General features: G+C 37.9%; 1 protein-coding gene across 1 annotated transcript in view; it reads left to right on the forward strand.

Moving 5' to 3' along the window:
- oaf (BRICHOS-like domain-containing protein out at first) overlaps positions 1 to 27,642 on the forward strand; it is a 139,881-nt gene that overhangs the window by 71,923 nt on the left and 40,316 nt on the right. The window contains exon 3 of the mRNA XM_074134737.1: positions 24,496 to 24,630. Coding sequence (XP_073990838.1) covers positions 24,496 to 24,630 — 135 coding nt within the window. The remainder of the gene's footprint in view (positions 1 to 24,495; positions 24,631 to 27,642) is intronic.

Genomic DNA, 27,642 nt, shown 5'->3' on the forward strand with positions numbered 1-27,642 from the left:
GAGAGGGGGGGGCGTTCCGTACAATTGAGAGTAATGAGAAATAAAATTGATATCTAAAACCAATTCTCGTAAATAATCCTGTATTGGAGATCTTATATTGAGAAGGACATCAGTCTCTGACTCTCTGTCTCGCTCACACAGACATAAATTGAAAGGAAAGGCTGTTTGTCTGTCCGTCTTTCTTAGAAATAAAAATGAGTGAATCAATTGGCCTTACTTCAATACATTTTATCGATTCTAGAAATATAAACCAATTGAAATCGTGTACATCTTGTACAATACGATAATAAATTCTATTTTTATTCAATTAAGTCGTCCTTAGTCTCAGTCTCCATTCAACTCATTTCCTTCGTAGTCTCAGTCCCACTTCCTTTTTCCTGTGAAGGCCGCAAACCCGACTTTCATATCTAGAATTCAGCCCATTACAGAAGTCAGAGCACTACATGTACTCGTACTTCTTGACTTTAGGCAGTTCTTGGTATAACTGAACTTACATGCCCTGCTTTCTCATCAAACTATGGGCAAAGATTGATTAGAATCTTGGATCTATTGTGTTTACCGATTTGAAGATGTGGGTACCATCTTCATCTCTAATTCATTCCTCCTCCGTTAAAAATCATTAACTACTTGGTTGAATATTTTAACTTTCTAGTCGTTAAGTTTATTCCTTTTGGCTGATTCGATTTGCTTTATGTATTTCTAAGATTGTTTCGTCCATTTAATCCATCCAGTGCAGATCGTAAGTCCATTTTGGTTTACAATGTTTGCATCATTTATCCTTGTCCGACTTCCTTTCCCTAATGTTGTAAGTTTCCTTGTTTCCCCCTCCCCCTCTGCTCGAATTTTCCACATTTTCCTTATAAATGTATTACTGGTTTTCCTTCACCCTTTCCATGTTTTTTTTCTTGACTTCTAAATCATTAATTTACCATTACTTCTGCAACAGTAGCGTATCTTTCTTAATGGAATATGTTCAGAGAGCCAGCATGTGGAATGCAGATTTAATCTACTGTTTCTTGGATTAAGATTTGTAGATTGAATAACCATGATGGATAACTTTGTACCAATCGGGTGGCGAAGTGCAGTTTTAGTGTTGAACTCATTACCATCTAGAAGTAGAAAGTTGAGGATCATTTTGGTCAACCCAGATGTGCTTTGGAGTTTATTCGAAATTCGATTTGGGCACTTTAAGTTCCTTTCTAATGTACCACTTTAGTGCATTACAAGATTTTAGGTCTTACATCCTGTAGAGGAGGGTTAGGATTTCCGGTTTGGTTAACATTTCAAAACCGGAGGTTCCATTGTACGGAAGGAAATATTAACACTTTTTTTTTATTTCAACTATTTTCTATTTAAACGCGTTCATTTGTAACTACAAAGTTTTTATTTTCTGATAAAAAAAAGTAAAGTAAAATAATCGCCTATTATTTCAGGCGGGCTTAACGTTCAACTACCAAATTAGGTGTCGCGGACGGAGGCGACTAGCAAACATACTTTACTATAAAGTTCTCATATTAACCATTAAATAAAAATCCAAGGCCTCTAGACACCGAGAATCGAACCCACTAAACCAACAATACATCTTAGCATTGCGGGTCTAGCCTAAAACCGCCTAACATACTTTACTATAAATTTCTCATATTAACCATTAAATAAAATCCAAGGCCCAAGACTAGGGGAATCGAACCCACTAAACCAACAATACATCTTAGCATTGCGGGTCTAGTATCATAACCGCTCGGCTACCGTGGCGCCTCTGATAAAAAATTGTCTTAGGCCACATTGAAGTTATTACTTAATTTAAATGTTTCTCGAAATTATACCCTCGAGAGAAGTGGCAAGAGTGTGTCGTGTGAGTGTGTTTACTTTAGACTTTTTTTATGTTTTCAGATTTGTAATCTGCGATAATAATTGAAGTAATGTACGGATAATTATAAATAAAAAGATTGAATTATGTAGTTGCAAGGGCGAACTAGAGATGAACTTTGGTTTCTAAGATGGTTATGGTTTTTTTCGACCGTTGTTGATAGATGATTTTTGGTGAATATCGAGGTGCGGTCTTAAATAAAAACAACTTTTTTTACTTTATACCAACGTTTCGGTAATTTTTACTACCTTCTTCAGGGTATTATAAAAAAGTTTGTGAAGTTTAATGTAGAGCTATATCATCATAACTGTTGATGTATCTCAAGAAGATAGCAAAAATTACCGAAACGTTAGTATAAAGCAAAAAAGTTATTTTGGTTTCTAAGTTTGAGCGGTGAGTGGGGCGTAATTACTCATTGGTTAGTTAAAATAAGTGTTGAAAGTGGATCGTTTAAGATGGGAATTCGAAATTTCCCCAAAATTGATTAATGAATAAGGCCAATGGAAGTCCGTGCGACCTCTGCCCGCACAAAATAAACCCATTGCCAGCTTGATATATCTGGAGAGCTCTTGCTATGTTCCGTTTACCTCCTGCAGAGAGAGAGTCTACTGGCAAGAAGTGTGGCTATAAAACAACTCCTGCCACCATCTTAATGCAATGGAAAAGAGGAGGAGGAGGAGAAGGTTAGAAGAAGGAAGAGGACCTCGTTCATCTGGAACAAGACCCACCACTGGTCGGTCGGGTGTGACAAAACCTACTTCACAACACCACCACTCAGGCAGGCAGCGGAGTGGTTGGTAAATCTTCAATTTCTACCTGAAGATCCTCTGTGTGGCGGGTGGGTTGGTTGGATGTCACAGGGCCAGAAACCATTCTTACACGAATACACAACTTAACGCTACCAAGAGCAGCAAGAATACTGGAAGCATTCTCCTCCACTAACACAGTCACTCCTGCTGTTATTCACCAGGGATACCAACTCAAACCTAGTAGCACAAAAACCTTTACCCCTCTCTCCTGTCTTTTCCTTTATTTTATTTTTTTTATTATTTTTTTTTGTTCTTCACCTCAGGCAGTTACCTACACTGTCGTCAACCTTTTACACTTTTCACCTCGCTCGCTTACACGGTTTTTACTTCTTTTGTGCTTTCATTGTAGTAAAGCGCCGGCTAAGATCCTGACGACTGTGTGTGTGACGAAGAGAGAGCAAGGAAATGACAATAGAGAGAGTGCGAAGGGGAGGGGCAGCCATTTACCTTACTTAACACAAATGGGGGCGGCTGGCGGCGGGAATGAACTTAGCAGAAAAACTGGAGCAGTTCCCACTTTGAAGCCATTAAAACTTTGTCGTTGGGGAACGGTCTGCTCTCTCTCCTTGTTCGAATTAAGCGCTCTCACTCCGGCAGAGCACTTCACCTTAAAAGAGAACTTCCGAAGTTCTATACTTAGTTACTAATTAGTAACTTATGGTTTCTATGAAATTTATAAAATTTAAAAAAAATCCATGTACAACTCACACGACTTTTATTTTATTTTTTTTAAATTATCAATTTTTTGTTTTTTTAATCTTTTATTGGAATTTACCTCTGTGCAGTTGCAACAAGCAAATATGGTATCTGATGAAAAAAATAAAAGAAAATACGTGAAAATCACGAGTGGAGAAGGCACCCATTGGTGTCACTCCAGAAACGTGCTCTTGCTCAGGGCCGGATTTTCCTGTAGGCTAACTTCAGCCTAGGGCCTCAAGATCAAGAGGGGCCTACATTCAAATTGTTAGCAAAATTAAAATTACACTATTCTAAAAACAGTGAACACTAAAACACTGTTTTAGTAATGTATCTCTGTAGTGTGATGTATTTTATTATCTCTCATGTAATTTAAAAACTTAAAAATCGGAGGTGAAAGGGTCTCATAAGTGGAATAGCCTAGGGGGCCTCTTTTCATCTAAATCCTGCCCTGCTCTTGCGATAAGAGTAGATCACGAGGCCATCTTCTCTTCAGTCTCCTTAGAAGGATTACCTGGCGTAATGTGGAGGAAGATAGGTGTTCTATGAGAGGGTTAGGATGAGCTGCTGAGTAGAGGAATGAAATTTGAGAAAACGCGAGTTTTAGCAAGATCTTTAATGAAAGGGATTTCGGAGTTTCATTATGGATGGTGAGGTTAGATACATAGAACGAAGCTTTAAGAAGTTTTCGAAGAATTTTTGACTGGTAATGTCTCAAGGTTATGCTTTAAACTTTCTATTTTTAATAAATTTTAGTTTAGTATCATTGTGGCTCCCAGGAAATACTCAACTTTAATTTCCCCTTTAAACATTTTCCTGGACAATTCATGTTTGGGATGAGTTCCCCTCAGGGCTAAGCATCTTGGGCCCCTTACATCAAGTTCACCAGGAATTCTTTGGTGGAAATCCAATTGAAACTGGAAACTTTTTGGAGCTGGAAAAAAAAATCTTTTCCAAAATTCAGCTCCATTAGGAAATCGCTCAGCCTTCTATAACGGTTATAAGATGAAAACAAGAGTATAAGAACGTGGAAGTTGTAATCCTTGCTAGATTATTTACTAACCAGCAATAAATTCCACAGCTTCCCGGCTGGCGGCGCTGTTGTTGTCTGCCCTAAACCTAACCCAATATACTACGTCATAACCTGGCAATATATAACCGCTTTTCTTTTTTACCCCTTCCTCTTCGCTCTCTGTCCACATAAATAAATTAACAGGCCATTAGTGCCCCATAATGTTACAAGTTCTATCAGAAATGTTATTTATTTTCTACACTGTTCTTTTCTTTTTTTATTTTTTATAACCTCTTCCCTCTATGGGCTCGCCTTTCTGATAATAGTGACGTCATACTTGAACTCGCAGCTAAAAATAACCGGAAGGAAGAAAAGGAGAGAACTAAAAAAAACTTTTAATTAGCCAGCTGTTCTCATCTTCCGCTTTGCATGACTTTTGTGCTTTGGAAGCTGCTATAGCTCTCACAATCATTTTATCTTTTTGGTTTTCACTGTTCCCACTAAATGAGCTTCAAGTTCTAGGGCGATTACCTAACATTTTGTTTTCACCGGAAATAAACGTGTTCTAAGGTCGTGGGACGAAAACTTTTAGTGCATTCAAAGATGCAATCATCTCTTGCGAGGACTCGTCAAGATATGTTCTACATTTTGGTTCTGTTGTTAGTGCTGCACGAGACCGAGACGAGGCGAGACTTTATGCAGTCTCGATCTCGGTCTCGGTCGCTCAAGTCTCGGTCTCGGTCTCGGTCTCGTCGAGATATCTCGGTCTCGGTCTCGGTTTTTTTGAATTTTTGTTTAAGTATTAAAAGCGGTTTGCTATTAATAATCTTTTCAAAAAATGTTATTATTTTCTAATAATTATTTTAATTTATATATTGGTAATAATGAAAATGTGTGTAAAAGAAGACTACTACTTACACTTCAATGCATCATATGTTACTATTACTGTTATATATCTTTATATAATTTCAAAAAGATGTTAAAAACGCGCCAAATGAAAGACCCAAATCTGCCTCCTATAACAAGTCGATTCATGAAATAAAAAATACACCTCCCAACAAACTTCCCGCTCCATGGCTGTTGGTGAAGATAAAGAATCTGGTGATTCACCTTTTGACGACGACGACAACTGCATCAATATTTTTGCACCATTTGCTCAAAAATCAGCAAATATCACCGAAGCATGGAAGACAGAAATAATTAATTATACCAAATTAGACCAAGCACCAGTTGACGTTGACATTTTAGAATGGTGGAAAACACTTGAGAATTCCTTCAAAAATTTGTCTAGAATGGCAAAAGATATTTTTAGTATCTGTGCAACTTCAGTGCCATCGGAAAGATTATTTTCGCAAGCTGCGATGATAATGACCAATAGAAGATCTTCTCTAACTCAGTAAAAGCTCTTTTATGTATCAATGCTTGGGCAAAGTGTATCATAAAAACGAAAATTTGTGGCAATATTTTTTAGGTGCATAGATAGTCTTTTTTTTCAAATTCATTAATTCTAAAATTCTAAAATATAATTTAAATAATATCAAAGTTCAAAGTATTAGATTATTAATAGTGAAATTTATGAAATTGAATGAATGAATGATATGAATAGTGAAATTTAGTGAATTTATATAAAAATTAGGTAATTCGAAGGGGGCCGCCACGGTAGCCGAGCGGTGCGAGACCTGCGAAGCTAATGTGTATTGTGGTACTGGGTTCGATTCCCGGTCTTAGGCCTTGGATTTTATTTAATGGTTAATATGAGAAATTTACAGTAAAGTATGTTTGCTAGTCGCCTCCGTCCGCGACACCTAATTGGTAGTTGGACGTAAAGCCCCGCCTGAAAAAATAGTCGATTACTTTACTTTGCTTACTTTACTTATGTAATTCGAAGTCAAATAGATGTAGTAATATTGAACATATATAATAAAATCGTATCTTTTAATAATTAATTCAATACCCGTAATGATTATTTATTAATAAAGAACACAATTTTATAATTTTGTAGCTAAAAATTAATATTTGAAAAACCGAGACGAGACCGAGATTTCTCGACGAGATATATATCATGTCTCGATCTCGGTCTCGGTACCGAGACCGAGATTTGTCTCGTTTCTCGTGCAGCACTAGCTGTTGTAGATGCAGTTCTATTGCTTACATACCTTGGTTGGGCCGAAATCAAATAAAATAGTTTTTTCGAATTCCTTCATACCCCAAACTAGTTTGTGATTGGTTGTATGAATTGGTTATTAAAACTGTTTCCAGTAGGACAGTTGTATAAGGGTTGATCGTCAAAAACTGCACGAAGATAGTGTAACGTTGATAAACACCCAACTTTGACAATTTTTTTTCTCTTTTTCTATAAAAGATAAAATTCCCAAATTTTCTTTAAAATATCGGGCAAATCCTTCTTTATAACTGTAATTTTTTTGCAACAACCCAGATCTAATAGATTTCGAGGAAAAAGTTGCTAAAAATGAGCAAAAACGGTATTTTCAGAAAATCTTCTTCTTCTTCTTACCTTTTTTGTAATCAACGTAGTGCCTAAACGCGCGAACCGATTTTCATGAATAGTGTTTATTAAAAATTGATTTGTTTTTGAGCGGCGATTAATTGTTATAAATTAATGGATTTCCGTTCACAAAGTTTCAATCACGACAACTTTTTTTCCAAATTATCGTGAGATACAATTGCTGCCATAAACTTCGAAACATTGGTAACCGTCATGTTGTTGTTGAAAGACGACATTCATTCGTTCATTTACCGATATTGTATGCTTCATAGAATAATAGCCTGGTTAATAGTTGTTTATTCTTTTTGGTGACTGATTCATAGTTTCAATAGGATTAGAAAATAATTGCCATTTCAGTCGTGATACATTTATTCTGCCGAGCTTTCGACCTAGGGACTAGGTCATCTTCAGGGCTGTGGAACATGTTTACAGATTGTTAACAATGATTCTATTAAAATAAATATATATAATATAACGAAATTTATAAAAATTATTTACCTAGTTTACAAAGTAATATTTTTACATCATTAGAGGGTTGGTGTGTCTTCTGTCTTGTCCGTTCATGGACTGAGTGTGATCGGTCTGTGTGTGATATATGGAAGTCAGTGTTGCCAATTGTCCTGGTTAATAAAAGGCTAACCATTTGCAAGTAGTTCCTGGTTAAAAACAGTGCCATTCATCCGCTGGAATTATTTTAGAAGTTTCCGGTAAAGGATGCTTTCAGTTTTATCGAAGTATTTTGGTATGAGAAAATTTGGCTTTATTTTTAATTAAGGTGGGCAGGAGAGTGAGTCTGTTCCGAATATCAAATTTAATCAGCTTCAAGTAAGTAAAACTGGAATTCTGGATAATTTGATGTTGAGGTCGGAACCACAAATCGGTTTCGTGCCGTCTTAACAGAGCACGGGCTGGTTAAAGAAACACCTATTAACTAACCTGGAGCACTGATTAGCTGATCAGCCAATACTGGAGAAAACAACCGGAGTTTCTCTGCGATTGGGGTCACGAGAGGGCATTATTTAAGTATCTAAGAGGAGAAGCTAGACAATCTGGAGAATAGTAGCGCAAGCCGAATTCATTTCGAGCAAGGAGCCCTTGGGGTTTCCGTTGTTATTGTTGCCACAAAACAGTATTTGCTATGCTGCCGATAGAGAGAGTTCAGAGTTATTTATTTTTTTTCCATTTTCACTAAAAAAAGTATTCCATATTTTGGCGGGGCATGCCAACATTGCCGCCTCCAAACAACTGGAATTTATTTGTAGAATGAGATTTTACCATGCCAACGGACTTTTGGACTGCGTTCCGATTGTCGAACGTAGATATCTCTCTGGCCGACCGGTATTTATATCTAAAAATAAAATCTGTCAGTTCAGAGGTTGTATAACCTCATTGGGATATCCAATAACCCATCAGGCTGTTGTATTGGATTACGATCTGGCTGTATCTATCTATCCGCATCACCTGCGCTGAATACCAGGCCTGGGTGCCCACTAAATCTGGTATTCATGAGCCGTAATAACTTCCTGTTGCTCATTCCTCCACTTCTTCGTTACGTATTTCCCTTCAATATGGCGTCTGCAAGTTATTGGAATTGGAACTGTAATTGTGCATATTTTTCAAATTTTTTTTTGAGTTTTGAGACCAGCTGATTACTCAGAATATCGTGACGCTTAACGCTTGCACAACTTCAGCTCACCACCATAAATGACGTAGAGGAATTTCCTCATAACTATTTTGTGTGTTAAATCACTAAAAACTTCAAAAATTTATTCTATAAAGTAGTGTTTTCGCTCATCTATTTCTTTTTTTTTATAAAAAAAAATTAGGATTTACTTCCGGAATTCTTATAATTATTATACTCTGGTTCTGAGACCATTGATTACATTTAAATGACACTTCCGGAGGATTAAGTAAATATCAGTGCCATTATTGGACAAACCGCAAAACAAAACATAAGACAATTCTAGTCAAACTTCCAACTGCAAGATACGAGAAATGAAATTGGTAATGAGAAATTACTGCAATGCCTTTAATTTAGAGAATTTCCATTGGATAAGATTTTACACTACCGGAAACCAGCCATCAGTTGATGAAATCTTCCATTAGAAGATAGATGCTGTGTTAGTTTTGTCTTGGGTAAATACACTTCAGTCCTTTTAGAGTTGGCTGCTTTGTATATTATTAACCAACCAATGCTGATTTAAATTCATTAAAGACCAAGTTTGAATATTCACCGTACAAGCTGAACATTGGAGTGTGACGTCATTTTCATTTAGTAGTCGAAAAACAGAGACTTGAATCACCGTGTTGTTCACTTTTGCGGTTTTTATATTGTAGCAGAACTGCTGTAGTACTCTCCTTGATGTTTCCTGGGGCTGCGCAGAGTCACGAATTGCTGATTACTGATTTATACTGATTTATTTTTCTCCTTTTCATTGTCAGCTGATTGCTACCTAATTTGCCATTTTGATCATTTGTATATCCTTGACATTAGTATGAATTAGCAATTTAGTGGGATTTCCAGGAAGCTTGATGTCGAGTCTCATTGTGTCTTGTGTTGAACTTCCAGTGATTGATCATTTTGGGGGTGTGCTCACCCCCTCTCTTCCCCTCACTCAGACAATCTCTCATAGACACAGACAATCTTTCATAGACACACAGACAACCCCTCATAGACCCACAGACAATCTCTCATAGACACACAGACAATCTCTCATAGACACATCTATTAAACCCTTTGCTGCCAAAAAAACGATTCAGTCTGACTGAAACTCCACATGATTGCGATTCCTTCTTCTATTAGAGTTAATTGAGTGCAACCAAAATGAATAAAAATACATTTCCTACCCAAATTATTAAATTGTAAATAAATAATTTATAAAACGGACTTTAGTTGAATTTTGAGCACAAAATCTAGTAACGCTCGATTTTTTGACGTCAGCTCCTACTAAGGAGTTCGATTGCCCAATATTGGGAACTCTATCTGAAGTAGAGGAAAATGTATATACTATAAGTATACGTATATGTATATATTGTATATATATATACAATATATATATGTATATATATATTTAATGAGAGGAGAGTTTTAAAATAGAAGCAAACGGGGAAGGAAGTTATCCTGCCCTAAGTTGCTAGAAAGATCTCGGTCCATCCACAATTCAGCCGGATTTCCTGGAAGTGAAGATGGAGAGGAATGGAGATGGTGAAAGAAGAGTCCATTATGGAATCTGTTGAATCGGTATTTTGTTAAGTCGTGGACCTAAAGGAATCTTCAAAGGATTGTGATGTTAGAGTCGTAGAAATGAGGGAGCATCGACCTATACTTGGGAGGATTTTGGATTGTTAATCCAGATGATTGTTGTCTATGAGTCCCCAGCATGTAATCTACAGCAAGATCGATTAAGTCTGGAGTCGCTTTTTTTTTTGTCCCAAGGACATGGTCTAGCTAACGATCGGTGACATCACCATCGACTATGAAAGTCGAACACGAGCCAAGATCCCGTATACTGGTCATCACCAATATGGTTTACAAAGTTCTCAAACCGGAAATCTGTCAGTTAGAACAAGAAATCCAACATGGCGTCCAAAACAGTAATGTTCACACAGTTTTTTGTTTGTTTTTTAAATTTAATTTCCTGTTTCGATATTTCCAGGATTGTGTTCATGTACTACGCTAAACTAGAGCGAGATGTCAGACTGTATTTCCTCCATGTTATTTCCGGTTGTACTAACGTTTTATTACAGCTGTTTATTAGGTGTTATGCTCATGCCCGACTATGAGATAGACTCGCCATGTTAATAATCTTCATATTGTCCTGGTCTATGTAGTCGTAGTCGCAACGTCCGCACACCAGAAGAGTGGCTGTCCTGTGATCGTAATTTAATTTCATAAATCTTCTTCAAAACACACACTCAACCACACATAGTCTACACATGATGTATTTCAGTTAATTTGCATATGAATAACCTCTCTCATATCATCACACACATATACGTATTACTTATTGTGTTGTAAAAAAAAAAAACATGGCGGGCAGTATATCTGTCTAGTAGTTTTTTTTGTAAATACGTATGTCTGCGGTATTGTAGTTATATTCTACGGCAACATGGTACCACGGGTAAAGGAGACTTACTGCGAGAACTAGATTCTTGAGCCCCTCGAAGTCATATAGTATTTACATTTTCAATCCCCCCCCCCTGTAAGGAAAGTACCGTAATCATGCTGATACTCACCGGAAGTACCAGCACTTTTGGTCCTACTAGTTCGTAAAGGTGGTTTCGAACAAATGGGTTTGTGTGTGTGTTGAGTGTAACTCGGAAATTGAAACTCATAGTATTGACATCACCATCGGCCCCGAAGATCATAAACTTTCGTAAATTAGTCTCACTTCCGTTCAATCGAAAACGGTTCCCAAGATTATAACTGCTGGGGGGAAAAAATCTATTTTAGGCAAAAATGGCACTTCCGGTGAGTAAGTTTACAGTACAATAAACAGTAATGGAACTTTAGAGAAGTGCCCTTAATTGAATGTTCTAGGGAAGATTTTTTTCAAATAAAAGAGGTACACCGAGTTGAAAGAAAATCACCGGAGCAGCTTTTAAATGTCGTAAAGCGGCACTTCCGGTAGATCCATTTCCGCTAAAACCTGATTGTGGCATCCTTTGCACAATGATGTGCAATTTTGCGATTTTTGGTCTTTTCTAGTTGCGGCGGAACTCTTTCAGTCCCACTTCCGCATGCGCACAACAGAGAGAGAGATTGAGGCCCCTATTTCCGGTGAAAATCTGCACGATTAAAATACCCTCCCCCTACTTAGTAGCAATAACAGCAAGCAAAAGGAATAGATGTTAAGCGAGAGGGTTATTTCCTGTGGTGCACGATTCCTTACATCTCCTCTGGGGATAAAGATAACAAGCATCATGCAGTGAACGTACATCTTCATGTGACGGTTCTTGAAAATTTGTTCCTCCTGTGAGGTCATATTTTTTTGGAGTGTTTACCTTAACGTCCTGGTGTAGACACGGCCCGGCCGCTCTATCTGCCAGTAAATCCGCCGAAGAGATAAAAAGGGTTTTGGCCCATGTTTACTCGGCCAGTTGTTTACTTTTCCTTAACCAGCCGGCAGCGCCTCTGGTGGGTAGGGGTAAAGAGAGAAAATATGTTGGTTATTTTTGGGTTTTATAAGAGGTTTGTATAGTTCCGTGAAATAGTCGACTATAAGGTCGAAACTACATTCATAATCTCTTTGACTGCACTGTGAGTCAAGTTCAACAGATCCTGCCCTCTTGGGTCTAGATATGCCCTGTATAAAACAGAACCGAAATCATCTTATTCATTGTTTACAAGATTCATGTGAAGTCGGATCTTTTCAGTACTAATTCTGAGCGACGAATACCAAAAATTGCTCATTCTTGATTTTAAATGAATAAATAGACATATTTCGCGGGCGGAAATAAAAAAAAATTTAGGGGGTTTAGAGGGGCCCCAATTTCTTCATTTCTTAAGAAGGGATAACTTTCAAAAATGTTAGAAATTACACTTGGGCTTACTTTGTGAAAGGTATTTTTGAATTTATAGACTTGTGACGCAGCAACTTCGGGAATTTGATACGAGAAATTATAATTCAATATGATGAAAAATTAGCTGCCAATTTCAGAGTCATATTTTGTACTATTTTATTGTGCCGAGCACATATCAGTCCATGAACAGATAAGACTGAAGACACACCAGCCTTCTTTAATGATGTAGCAAAATATTACGATGTCAATTAGCCCTGAAGATGACCTAGTCCCTAGGTCGAAAGCTCCGGCATAATAAAAATATATAATGACTGAAACTGGCAGTTATTTGTTTCATCCTATTTGAAACTATGAATCAGTCTAGGCGCCCACGGTAGCCGAGCGGTTATAACCTATAGTCTATAGACTAGACCCGCATTGTTAAGATGTATTGTGGTACTGGGATCGATTCCCGGTCTTAGGCCTTGGATTTTATTTAATGGTTAATAAAAGGAATTTACAGTAAAGTACGTTTGCTAGTCGCCTCCGTCCACGACACCTAGTAAATGGTAGTTGGACGTTAAGCCCCGCCTGAAAAAATAGGCGATTACTTTATTCTTACTTTTTTTTTTTACTATGAATCAGTCACCAAAAATAATGAACTAGTAATTATAATTGTAAAATACAAAACTTTACTTGTTTTAAACCTGAAGGTTTTCTTCAGACTTGGACTTTATATTTTGGTAGTGTAAAAATGAGAATTAAAAACAAAAAATTATACGTTGAATACTTAAGGGTTGAATTAAACACCAATTTAACATAAGTTTAGTTTATTCACTTAATACATAATACATAACGCTAACATAAAAGCAACATAACCTAACATAAAGAGCGTCACTTGCTACCTAAACTCTTACCACCCCAAACTATCATCCCCTCTCACACTCACCCTCAACAGTGTTGCCACTCGTATACCAAACACATTTAAATTTACCTACAATAGTTAGGATAGGTTTGTAGTGTTATTTATAAAGATTTTGCTTTCGAAGTGGCTGATTTTAATTAAAAGCATTTTGGAACGAGAGGATCGTCCTGAAAGCATCTATTTTCATAAAAGAAAAAAGAGTTGCGAATACCAGGGATTTATAGCTGAAAAACGAGTAGAGGTGATTTTAGGTTATAGCTTTCTGGATCAAATACTGGGATGGAATCATCTATCAATTAGAAAGAATGTGGACAAAGTAAATTGGACGTATAGAGGAAAAAAGTAAATGCATTTTGGGGGGGGGGGGGCTTTATTGGACACGTGGGATCAGTTGGACCTCCAGGACGAGAACTTATCTTCTTATAGTTAAGAATGATTCTCATCAGAGGTTGCAGGCCTTTCAGAGTCAGGAAAGCATTCATGGTTTTAAAATTTTATCTAGTGAAAAGATTTTTGTGAGTCTGCGAATTTCTTTCTTTTTTTTGTACTGTCTAATCTTAATTAGATTTAAGCTGGAAATTAGAAAAATTAAACTTGTAGGAGAAGAATGAGGGTATTTTGTTGAGTTTATCCCAGCGGAAATGTTTTTTTTTGGGAGGGGGATGCAGGATGTAGGAGTTAATAAGGAAGTTGCCAAGTTCGTTTTTTTTTTTTTAATTGAGAAAAATTTATCAGTGTCGTGGAAGGTGGCGGCGATTTTGGGGGTGGAGGACCAAGAAGTGGGGAGGAGTAGGAACTGTTGGCGACTGGAGATAGCGGAGAGGAGGTGGTAGTGAGCCATGGCGAGTCTCCAAGAAGGAGTAACTGTCAGATAAATGTAGCGATAAGAAAACGGAACATACTCTGTTCTGGTCCGACGCAAGGACCAAGGACGTGCAGCTGATGGTAGGGTAGGGGATGCAGAGCTGTAAAAGAATGTTAAAGGTGCTGCTGAAATGTCTAGAGGAAAATAGGCTTACCCTGATATATATATGTTATGGGTGGTATAAAATGACCCCGTTCCGCCCTGGAACGTGGGAGGCAAGAGATGTGGCACTAGTCATTTCTCTAAGACATTTATTTATAACATCTAAAAAAAACTCCTCCATCAGCTTCGTGTCGTCTGAGAGAGAACCAATCTTGCTCACTGCTAGCCATTACAGTCGGAACTGGAAATGCTTTTAGTTTATTTGCGGTTGCAAGTAAACTAATTTGGTTTGCTCACCTTCATGATTTCCTTTTATTGCAGCCATTACAACTTTAAACTGACGCACTTCCTCCAAACTTTGAAATTTTTGTTGAACGTTCGGTTGTTCAGAATTACTTCACGGCGGTTCTCTTGGACGAATTCTTAAAAATATTTTTAAAAAAAAACAATTTAATGCCATCATTGTACAGTTAGTAGCACCGTACATATGTAGTACTGAATGTCACTTTACGTCACAGGGAAGACCTCCCGTTGAACTGCTCTGATCCTAGAGGGAATAAAGGTAAAAGAGAATTAATGTAGCGATAAATATGATCTTCAATAGGGAATTGGCAGAATTTATTTATTTTTACCTGAAAATGTCTTAAATTATAAGAAAATATTATTTGAGAAATTTAATTTTTAATGTTTAGTTAATTTTAGGTTAGGTTTAGTGTTTATCTTTAATAAATAGTTAGAAGGGGCATTTTATTGTTTTATAATACCTAATAGTTATGTTTTTGTTTTGTATTGTATTGTTAGAAGTTATCTGTTCGTCTTTTGTTCGTTTTGTTGTCTTCTATTGTGCGTACGTATGTATGTAGACTATAATTTATTTTGTTCATTAATTTCTTTTAAAATATGTACTACAATAAAAGGTTAATATTTATTTCTTATTTTTTAAAAGTTTTATCAGAGTATTCTTTTTGTTAAAACAACTCTGCAGACGAACACTGTCGTGTTTTTAAATATTTATTGATTACTACTTAAATGAATGAATGCAATTATTATTATTATTATTATTTATCTTCAATAAGCGTACGCTAAAACATATCGTAAGAGCCGCTAATTTTCGTGAAAAAATCTCAAAAAAGAGAAAAGCCCATTCAGTAAGGCGGCACTTCCGGAAAGGTCGAAAATGAACCGGAACAAATTTGAAATATCTGTTCCACTTTTGAACAAACTCATTCAACTAAAACCACTTTTTCTTCGAGCCCATTGGCTCTCAAAACTTACTTTTCCCGTGAAAACGTATAATAGAAAACCACTCCACGTCACTAATATTTATTCTTGGCGGAAAAGTAAACGCAATGAAATCTGGAAAAGTCGTTTCCTCGTGAACTAATCGATTAATCGACTAAAGACAGCTACTACGTCTACATATTTAAATACAGCATAAATTGTCTGTCGTACGCTGGGACAAGCTAAATTGACATGATTGGGGGGTGGCCCCATAATTCGATTATATCGACACTATTGACAGCTCTCTGGCACTTTACTGGCTGTGTGCTGGCCGAGTGCCTGTAAATCATACTTTCTGAAAATTATTTACATTTCTGCTGCTAGCAATGAGTAAACGCTAGAATTACTTATCGCTATTTTTTTTCTCGTACTTCCGCTTCTTTCCGGAACTTTTACGGAAATAGATGTTGATGCCAACACTCACAAGACTTTTATCTTACTGCGATTTACCTTTTTTAGATTCTCTCACCAGTTACAATTTCAATTATAATTTTCTTGACTTCAAAATTATGCAAAATGGTGCCTTAGAAGGAAGTGTGACGTAGCAGCTATCCTAGAATCCCGACATAAATACGTTCTTTTTGGTAGAGTTTCAAACTATCTGATTTCTAGTTTACACAGGAAATATCTGATTTAAAGCTCCCGGCGAATAGTGGTTTAGAACAGGGATGAATGCCTGAGACCGAACAGTTCCAGGAATCTTAGATTACATTCCTATCTTCCTCCTATCTCTTTCTTCAGGATAGTTTAGTTTAATAGTCCAGACTTTTGTATCCTCTTTATTTTTAAATAATGGTAATTGTTCTTAGGTTCATAGACCATGAAATTAGATTTAAATTAGGGTTTGAGGCATAATTCAGATTATGTGTTAATGCAACATGACTCCTGCAGAATGTGCGCATGGTTATTAGGAGCTCAGTTTTACATGCAGATTGTGCACGCACGTATCTAATAATAGCTGTTGTGTTTATGTTGTTGTCTGGTGTATCTGGTCTCAACATGTCTGCCCATTCTACCCCTATAAGCAGTCATCCCAGGATGTCGTCCTCTATTTGAACTCATTCAATGTCTGTCATCCCATTTTACTTGGCCTCTTCAGTGCTCGTCTAGCTAGTTTCTCTCTTCCAACTTTACTGAGAACGTTTGTGTGTGTGTGTGTGTGTGTGTGTGTGTGTGTAAAATCCGTCCATCTGACGGTGGGTGGGGGGAGAGAACTGTTTCCCAGGAGCTTGATCCATGAGAGAAATGAGTAGCATATCCAATCTAGGAGTTTCTCGCTTTGTGTGTCTCCAATCTCTGTCTGTCTGTCTCAGTTCCCTGGGCTTTACAAACTTGGTACTTCCGATTGATAGAGTTTATATGTGACGCACACACTGCTAGCGGGACGGGGTGATGACGCAGTGGGCGGGGAGGTGAAATTGGGATTTTAGGATTAGTTAGAGTTGCCCTAAGAGAGGATGTGTGCGCCTGTCAGTTCGGAGTGTGTCCCCACTCACGCAGCCTCCTCCAATACTTGAATAATGTCTACGCAAACAACTTTCCCCTTCCTTCCTGCCAGCTATGAGTGACTTCACTTCCGCTCTGTCTCTTTAATTTCCCCGCCATATTCCATTACTTTTCCCTCGAAAACGGAACTTTCCCTCCACAAAATCTCTAAAACTTCACTGAAGCTAAATTCATCATAATGACTAATATTTTACTCATAACTATATTGTATAAGCTAAAAATGGTAGTGTCGCGCATGCGCAATCCATTGCAGTTAAATTAATAAACCATTAAACTTTACCTTGGCCCACTTTTCAAGAACATCCGCACCAGTTTGGCGAAGTTAATTTTCACCGACTGCGATGAATACAAAGAGAAAAGTAGGCCGGCTTTCCCTGTAATTTTACCAAATCACAAAGTTAGCCAAATGAGGTCGTATTTCATTCAATTTTATAACATCTCCTTATTCCTTTAGCATAATGTCTGAAGTGCTGAAGCTCTTTGGTCGATTCTTCCCTTAGATCCAGGGGTCTTCCCTGGCTCAGATCGATCCCTTTTTTTTTAAATAGACCCCTGGAGGTCACTTTGGCGACCTCGGCCTTAGACAAACTATAAATGGCAAACTGTAAATTTCCCACTAATCGTGTTTGTATATACCGGAAATCCGATATTGTTCATGCGGTACAGTACTGTGTTTTTTGTTGTTGAATACTTTTATTTGGAAGTAAATATAACTACCTACTACTATGAAATTACTATTTATATAGCATTTTACTGGCACCAATACTCTCTAATTTAAATGGTATTCTTTTTATTGTTTACACTGCAAGGGGTAATTCCATAGTTTGCGGATAATTCGCAACTGTATTGGTCCAAATGGAGAATAAAAAAATCTTGAGAACTTACTAAAAAGAAGGAGAAAAATAACTTTCATCTGGAAAAAGCCACCGCCCACAATGACCAAAAAGTACCTCTTCACAAATATACAGAACTTCCCATATTTGTTCTCTAGAAAAACGTGGTCAACGTGCTTTGAGTTATTTGAGTTATTTTGAGTTATCAACGTGCATTTTCCTGTATCTGAAGTTATCACTTAGGGCCATTGAACTGAAAATTTTCCGACAAATTTATGGATAAAAACTTCTTTTTTTTTGGTCAACAAAAGACGGTACATTTCAATTAGCAGCCATTGCAAACAGCATTGCATTGGTAGGAAAGGAGAGGGCTTGACTGTGGGCGTGGCCTTCATGAAAGTTTTCAGCTTCTGATTGGCCAATTATAACCGCCCATATTTCTACCTCTGATTCTGCATGATTGCGATTGGTTAATTATTCAACACTAATTATTTCATAGAAAAATATAGTTTAGAATTTTAGTACTAATTTTACCCCCGTAGGTATTTGATGAATTATGAGAATTGGCAATTTTATAAGAAAGAATCTAATAAAATGTAATCGTATTTATTAATTTATCTTATTAATTCTAAAGGGGGGAAAAATTAAGTAGATTTGTAGGGAAAAATGAAGGAAAAACGGAAATCTTCTTAAGTGTGGGTCAGGAGAAGTAAGTCCACCATGATTGTGATGTTAATATTGGACTGTCTTTTAATCGAAACTGATTTTCCAAACATTTTTTGGATAAACATTTAGTTGAAGTGGTAATTTGTAGTTCAATGCTGGATAATATCCAATCAGAGTAGATTTATTTTTATTTTTTTTTAAATGATTTAAGGCGCATCAACATCTAAGGTTATTGGCGCCCGGAGTTTTTTTCAGTGCACTGCCTGCCTCCGCACAGTGTTCTCTCGTTACAGACAACACTGTCGCATCACCGGACAGTGAGCTGTAAGAAGCTCCTAGGTAAGAAAAAATCTAAGGGTCAGCAGCTCTGGATTCGAACCAGGAACCTCCACGTGGGAATCCAATACGCTAACCGCATAGCTAATCTCTTCCAGAGTAGTTATGAACGATTACAATATTTACCTTCAACTCTACAGGAAAGGTCGGTTATTAGAGGTAAAGGTTTCTTATGAAAACTACAAAGTACAAAAGCATTTAGAAGTCTGGGAGATGCGCGCAAAAGACACAACAACTTCCTGAATTATATTACCAGCACTTTGCATCTATAATCCGTATAGATGTATAGATGTATATCCGTATAGAGAGCCGTGGGGCTATAAGGATGATTGTAGGACTATTAACTGGCCACTGCAGACTCAGAAAACCCATGCATCGCATAGGCCTGGCAGATTAGCCTTTGTAGGTTCTGTCTGGACGAGGAGGAGGAAACGGCACTGCACGTGTTAGTGTCAGTGTGAGGGGCTTGTCTGGGCTAAGGATGTTACTTCTCGGGGAGTGATAAACCAAGGCCTGTGGAGCTTTACCCAAGAGTCGCTCTCAAGAATTAATAGTCTGATTAAAAGGACAGGTCTTGAGGGTGAGCTTTAAAGTGAGGGGAGTCACAATAGATCAAAAGGGGTCGCAGTGGCGTAGGCCTTGAGGCCACCCTAGTCTAATCTGATCTCTAATCTAATCTATAATCCAACGAACTCATGAATGGTTTAAATGGTCTATTTGCTATTTCCGGTATTGATTCTAATCTCGGAAATTTAGCCCAATCGATTGATTGATGTCTGATGTTTTTCTCTTTGGCAATATCAGACCAAAGTGGACGAGCGTGTACCACAGCTGATCTTGAGTCTCATTCTGGGCATTTTCTGCATTATTTTAATTTGGAATTAAAATTTCCCAATTTTAAGAAAATTATTCTGATCGGAATTCCGCCCTTTTTACCCGGGAAACTTTTAGTTTCCATTAGCTATAGTTTCAAGAAAATTTTCATTACGTCATTTTTTAAGAGTTTTCTTACAAGTCCCTCATTCAATCAATTCTTGGAATTGATTTTCTATTCAATGGGCACACCTAGCGCCCGCAAATCTTTCACTTTATTTAAAACGTTTATTTACTTCAGGTAAATTTATTTTCTAAAAGATAAGGAGGGGGTGTCGCGATAATTCTCCTTTGAGCGTTAAGTATGTTTTCTCTTTTTTATACAGTAATACATTTTAATCTTAGAAATAAATGAAATCGTTTATATAAAGAAATGAATTAATCTCTGTTTATTTCTCTGACGTAATTATTCAAGGGCTTTGCTTTTTATTGAGGCGGCCATTCAGCAGGAATGAGGCGAGCAAAAAGAACTCAAAAAAAAAATGTCAGCGTGAGCAATTCTTTCAAAAGGTAAAAAAGAAATAAAGAACGAATTAAAAAAGAAGTGGATTGAGAAATAATTAAGGGCTGGGAGAGAGTGGTGGGAGAATAACCGCAGGAGGGGTGGACAGGGATAACCGGAACTCCTGAAGAGTTCACTGTGACGTCTTCTCAGACAATGCGGCTCTATTCTCTTTTTGAACAAAAAACAAAAAAAATCAAAATATTTTATGTGAACACTTTAATAACTTCCGCTTTCCACTACTTACGTAATTACAATTTTCTTGAAACGTCAGATCTGAACACGAAAAGGCAAGTCTTTTATTTTATATTTTAAAATGAAACGTCACAGGAAGTGCTTGACGTAACAAACCCACCATAAGTTCTCTGAAGCCTGAGTTAAGTCCAAGTTCCATGAAATCGCTTTGGCGACAGTCATAAACAGGAACTCGATAAATATTAATCGTTTTACGCAGTCGCACTTCCGGCCCGGAAGGGTGCCATATTGGTGTGGACTGTTGCTTTAGCTCGTGCTAGTAGTTATTCCCCACCAATCAATAAGTCAAAATTTTGTCGCAGAATTTGTCACACCTCCACATCCCCCGTCCGATTGTTTACGATGATGGTCCAAAGATTTGGGAGATCTAAACTGGAGATTTCTTAAAAGTACGAGATGCTGTTTTTTTTGCTACAGACTAGATGTAGCTCGGAAGTGGAAGAATCTCAATGGAAATCCTGAATGGTTAATTAGTCGTATTTTCTAGAACATTGTTGCAGGATGTCCTCATTTCTCTTCAATTGGATTCCCTAAACAGCGGGAGTTGCTCGTACAATACAGCCTTAATGATCTTGATTCTTCTACAGCTTAACGCAGCGAATGAGGCCTTCTTTAGCCAATTAGAAACAGTACATGATCTCTACATAGAGTGGAGAGGTATTGATTTACAGATTACTGCCCTCTGTGTACCAAACCAACCTCTTTCAGGCTGCCCTCGGCAGAGTAAGCGCGTCCTTCCCAAATACAGCATTTGTCGAATAGCCTCGGCGACTGACCATCTCTAGTTGTATACTTACTGTAGTGGAAGTGGAACTTTAGATCTTAAAGTAAAGTAAAGTAATCGCCTATTTTTTCAGGCGGGGCTTAACATCCAACTACAAATTAGGTGTAGTGTACAAAGGCGAGTAGCAAACGTACTTTACTTGTAAATTCCTCATATTAACTATTAAATAAAATCCAAAGCCTAGGACCCCGAGAATCGAACCTGCTAACCAACAATACATCTTAGCTTTGCGGGTCTAGTATCTTAACCGCTCGGCTACCGTGGCGCCCTGAGATCTTCTTAACAACATAATATTATTCCAAAACTAACGACATGAACTTAGTAGCGTTCACCGGAAAGACATTTTAAAGTTAATCTTTATTTTTACCTTCAATCTCTCACTGAGTAACTCCGCTCAGGGAAGAAATATCCTGAGATCATTGGACTGTAGACTCCCACGCGGAAGTTCCTTGTTTCCGGTTGGCTGATTTTGATTGCTTTAATACAGTCAAATCTCATGACTGCTTCCCAAGTACGACCATCCGGCAATTTTAAACGTGCATTTCCGTATTTTCGTCACAATCGCCAATATTTATCTTTAAAAGACGTAAAAGTTTATTGTAATTTGTAAAAAAATGATGTTCTTTCTTTGTACAATTTATTTGTTTGGTAAAATTTGAAGATATTGAATTAAATTCTGTTCTTTTAGAAATAATTATTTCTTTTATTTTTAATAACACGCTAGCGGAAATAAAATGTCAGCGTACATAGGGAAGATGTCGTTACCTTAGTTACCAGCAGGAAGTCTAGGGGGCGTCTTGGTGTCTCCACTGGGTTTCATCACCTGCTTACAAATGAGTCTTTAGAGGAAAATTATGCATAAAAACAGTGAAAAACCAAGAAAGAAAACTGTTCGAAGAGGAGTAGGAAAAAACAGAATGGCAACTTTTTAACGAAGGGAACCCCCCTAATGGAGGCCGAATTGCCCCCAGCTGGTCACAGGGATACGGTGCAGTCGTTACATTAACGCAGTGTCTCCCCCCCGCTCTGCTCGATCCAAACTTTTCTTAATTACAGTTTTTACCTCCTTTGGTTGGTTGGTTATTTCTTTGGTTCTATTTTTTCACTTTCTCTTGTTTCTCATGAGAGGGTGGCTGCAGTCGTCCAGATTATTTCCTATTTCCTGTCTAAGCGGAAATTCACAGGTTTCTCGTATCACATCAAGGTGTATTATATGTGTTCACAATACTCGCTCACATGCCCTTGAGTTCCGCCGGAATAGTCTTAGGCCAGCATTTCCCTTGGGAACTTTAAGCAGGAAGCATACCAAGTTTAAAGGAAATCGTTGAAGAAAGCGCCCAAGAGGCACATCCGGTGGCCTGTTTTCCGCCCAAGTGCTTGTTGGGGGGGAACCGTGTAGGCACCGAGTCAAAATAGCAAATTTGGGCTTTCAGCGTTTTCAGGCTGACTGAAAATTACATTTGGGGAAAACTACAGATGAAAACCTACACAATCACTTCCTAGGAATTAGGGAATGAAAAAAGTTCAATTTATTTCGGAAAAGGTTTTTATTTAGTCGCTCTTAGTTTCAATTGTTTGCATTAAGGCCGCACTTCCGGCTTGTGACAGGAAGTGATGGGCAATTCATCTCTTGTTCCAGGAAAATCACTGAATTTCTCAGTTACTTTAGGAAGAGGTTACCATGAGCATTTCTCCCCTCTACTAAGCGCACTAAGTTACCACGCCTGTTTGGGTAACCTGAGGGAATTCTATTTTCCCCATTCAATTACTTACATACATTCTGGAATCCCTGGTTACCCCACACACTATGTGTTGTGTGTTTTGTATTTCTTTTAATTTATATAAAAGCTTACAAGGAGAAAGAAAGAAGATAAACGGGTGAGAGCGAACTAAAGTGAATCAATCAAGAGGTCTCCCTGGAGGGCATTTTGTAAGTGTTGTAGTGGACCCCAGTCGCTCCCTCGGGACCCACCAAGCCACAGGAATAAATAAAGAAAAAAACACTCCAAACTGAGGGAGGAGTGAAAACCCTCTCTCAGTGTAGCACATAATTTCCAGAAATAACAACTTTTCCACATGGTGAAAATGCATCCAGGGAGGGAATCGGGAGAAACTGGAAATAAGCAAGGACTTCCAAAACTTCTCCTTTTTTTGGGGTGAGCAGGGGGGTCCAAAAAACACAGAGAGAATCTGTTTGCGTTCACTTTTGCCACTTTTATTAGATAATTATAAAAGTTAAATCAAAAGTTTTACGGTTGGAAAATTCTAGATTTATTTTATTAAAAATAATGAGCGTGCTTAAGTTGCGGGAACTTGCCCCCATCCAGTCATAAACTATTTCTGTCATTTACCAAAACTCTAGGGAGTTTTCTTCCCAAGCTTCTGCAACCAACAGCCTGGAACATGTTCCAAAATGTATAACTTTTTTTTCTTTGCTACTTGTAAAAAGTTATAATTTATAAACGCTAGTTTTCCGTAAAGTGAGACATTGAATTCCAAATAAGTTTACACTTGATGAAAATGTGATTATGTTGGCAGTACTGGATGTTATCCGGTCGCAGCACGCATTTTTATTGGTATCCCTGACTGGTTTCCGATTTTCATCCATAATCAGAGGTCAATTTAGTGTTGAGCTCTACACTTGCTGACCTCAAAGTTGACGAATGGATTGTGGCCATTGATTTCCGTTCGCTTTGCGTTACGTTGACGTTCCATGTAGTTTGGTCTAACTCTTTGGTTCACTCTATTTCAAGTTTGTTTGGTATAAAGGTTCTTAGAAACGTTCCTGCTCATTGGAACACAACAGAACATTCTCCTGTTCATCCTGGTCCCTCCAACAGGACCCACCCCTTAAAGCTACAGATCTAGCATACAAGTACGAAGTGTGGCTATTAAATAACGAGACTGATGCTGGGCTACAGAAGAACTATGCATGCACCAAATCCTAACTATCCGACAGCTGTTCAGCGTAAAGCCTTCTCTTTCCAATTGCAGCGTGCTCAGAGAAATCTGTCTAACCGGAACTGCCGTTTGTGGTAAGAGTATGGTAAACATGTAGTAGAGCAACGTATATTCTCAATACAATGATTTAGTCGATAGAGTCGAACTGATTTTGTTCATCAGTCATTCAGTTGTTAATCTATAGAATTGATGTTGAATTCGATGTATGTTACAGGAAGTGCAGGTGCTGAAAGCTTTGGTACTGGGCGAAGAAGAACGAGGACAGAGCCAGTACCAGGTGATGTGCTTCGTGTGTCACGTAAACAAGGACGAGTTCATCTCCTCAGATGCTATGTCTAAACTTAGACAGGTAGGTGCTTCCAATTAGTTATACTTGACGATGAAACTATGTTTTCCATCCCCTAATAAGTGATGCCCCCAAATGGACCACCAATTTGGTCATAATGGCAACTATTGGCCTGAAATTGGAAAACAAGCAGGAAATCCGAGATCTTCTTTCTGTCCAAAAGACCAGTTCTGTTTGCAAACAAGAATCTGAGGGTTTACGAGGTCTCCAAGTTTGGTGAGAGGGGAGCTAATCCGTTCAGTTTGAATTTTATCTTTTGAAGAATTTCTTAAGCTAAAGAAGCAAAATAGTTGGTCTCCATAGTTTTGGCTCTCTACGTGTAGTCTTTCTGTTGATCTGCTTCTTTTTTTTTTGTTCGCAAGGTTTATGTCGTCACTTCCGCTTATGTTAAGTTATCTTTTACTTCACTGGGTATGAACGGATGTACTTTTTGTTTATTAACTGTTTGCAGGGAACGGATAGAAAAAGAAACCCTGCTCACTAAACTGAAGTAGTCTAACCACTGCAATAGAAACTTTGTCAATTAGAGTTGCAGATATGAGTATCTTATTGAGGTAAGAGAAACTCAAGTTAGTAAGGGAAACTCAAGTGAGTAAGGGAAACTCAAGTGAGTAAGAGAAACTCAAGCTAGTAAGAGAAACTCAAGCTAGTAAGAGAAACTCAAGTGAGTAAGAGAAACTCAAGTGAGTAAGAGAAACTCAAGTGAGTAAGAGAAACTCAAGTGAGTAAGAGAAACTCAAGCTAGTAAGAGAAACTCAAGCTAGTAAGAGAAACTCAAGTGAGTGTCACAGTAGACTCTCAAGTCAGAAAATCGTTATGTGCCGTAGGGCTGTGAATACTGAGGAAGATTTATCTAGTGTGCGGTCTACCGCACACTGACCTGTATTCACAGAGTGACCGCAGACACCCTAAGTTCGACCTCTGCCGCCTCCCTTAAGACAAACTAATACTTCACCCAGGAACTTAGAGCGCCTCACCAAAGTAATTCTTCTAGTCGGACAAATAATAGTTTTTGCCAGACTAATAATCTTGTTAAAATACAATAAATAATAATAAACATTATATTTTTAAATAAATATTTTTTATTCTTTAATTACTTTTATTTAAGATTAGTTATTTCCAAAATCCAGTCTGTACATCCTGTCCAGGAAGGTTTTTTGGACGGCTCCCTTTCCTAAAAAGAGTTTTTGGAGTGAATAGGTCGAAGGTACCTGCTTATTTTAGTAAAAATTTCTAATTTGAAAAAGCCATTGTAAAGAGTAACTTGTCGAAACCAGATTTTTTGTTATTATTTTCGTACTCAGTTCAATATTTCCATCGGAAATACGTATATATAAGCAATTTGCAGTCGAGCAATTGGTTGAGTGATATGTGGTAACAGGGCTTGTTCAAGATTACCGACGACTAGCTGAATTAGACGGGCAATATCGTCGTCCCGGTTGCCTGTTCGGAAGAGTTGCTTGTAGTACGAGAGGAACACCAACAAGGAAAATTTGTCAGCTTTTGTTGGTATAGATTTGGGCAAAGATAATGAATTCCTTGAATATAACCTTGCCGAAAAGTGCCTTTGGCTGTTTTTCTGATATTTCTAAGACCTGGATCTTCAGGTTAACATTACCACTACATTGCTGGATATCTTACCGACCGCTCCGTACTTTATAACCAAGATGTCAGCATATTTAAACACAAGTTAACAGTTTCTAAGGGAACAGCGGCAAGGTAGTGTTGGAGGACTCCTTGGGTGAGGCTGTGCGAGGCCATGACATTCAGTTTCATCTTAATAAATACCTCTCTCTCCCGCCTCACGGTAACACGGCGTTTCCGCACTCCATTCTTTGTGGAAGCGGCTGACGTAAGGGTGATTTACACACGCACACACACTTCTCCCGCCATAACTAACATTCCAACGGCTTCCTTTATTAAAGAAGGCATCAGCAGAAATAGACTCGGCTTCTACTTCCTTGAATACTTCGCTTCCTCTCAGCAAACTACCCGACGCCCTTAATCTCCTTAGACTCCATGAGCCGCTTCTAGTATTTATAACGTTGACAACAATAATTACTTCTACATCGTGATTCATGATCGTCTCTTTATATAAAATCTGTTGAGGAAATCCACCGTATGAGGTGAAGTGACTAGAAGAATGGAACAAGAAAATGTGCTCCCATTTCCTTTAAGTCAAGCAATAGGAAAATCCTAGTTATACCCGACGACCAAAGAGGAATTTTTTTTTAGAATTCAATTCCTCTTTCTTGTCTAAAGCTAGGTCACCTTAAAGTATACTCAAAGATTGTTACTTCCTAGTGAGGATTCTAGAGAGAATAGCCAAATTTGGGTCCTCTGCGATCTATCTAAAGATTAGATAACTTGAGCTCAGTCTCAGCGCAGGAAGAAGGTCAGAGGACTATTAAGGGCCAGCTATTCCCTTTCTGCAAAGGGAAACAATCCCAAGGTATGTAGAGTTAGGTATAGAGGATCCAGCTGTGATCCAGGGTTAAGTTTGTATGAACAAAAAAAGAAGATAATTCCCTGGGAATAGCGCTGCACCCTAAGGGCGGGTAATTACTCTGTTCCCGGTAATTACTGTCCCTTCAATCGCGTTGCTCCTCCACCTCCTGCTGGCAATTCCCGCCCTTTTCCCTTTTTTCGTCGTGTTACACATTTTTTTATTCCAAATTTGAATATATATATAATTACCGGAGATTATATCCGGACTTAATTAAACAATCTAAGCCACTTTTAGCCATACATATAGTAACCCTACTGTTGTTCACTTCCTGTAAAGAACACAGTTAGGACCACTTTTGGTAACTTTCCCGGAGAGATGTACGACAATTCCAAAAACAGTTTCGTAATTATTTCTGCCAGGGAGTTGATAAAAAACTTGTATTTGACTTTTGCAGGGAGTTCCTTTACAGAGATCTTCTAATGACTTTTGTTCTATGGTCGCGATTTAGATGAGTCCAATAATCGAAGAGAGTTAGTCCACAAGTTTTAATGACATAAAATTGAAGA

The sequence above is a fragment of the Rhodnius prolixus genome, unplaced genomic scaffold (genome assembly GCF_049639745.1).
Source record: "Rhodnius prolixus isolate KJV_2025 unplaced genomic scaffold, Rpr scaffold_22, whole genome shotgun sequence".
Classification (NCBI taxonomy): Eukaryota; Metazoa; Arthropoda; class Insecta; order Hemiptera; family Reduviidae; genus Rhodnius; species Rhodnius prolixus.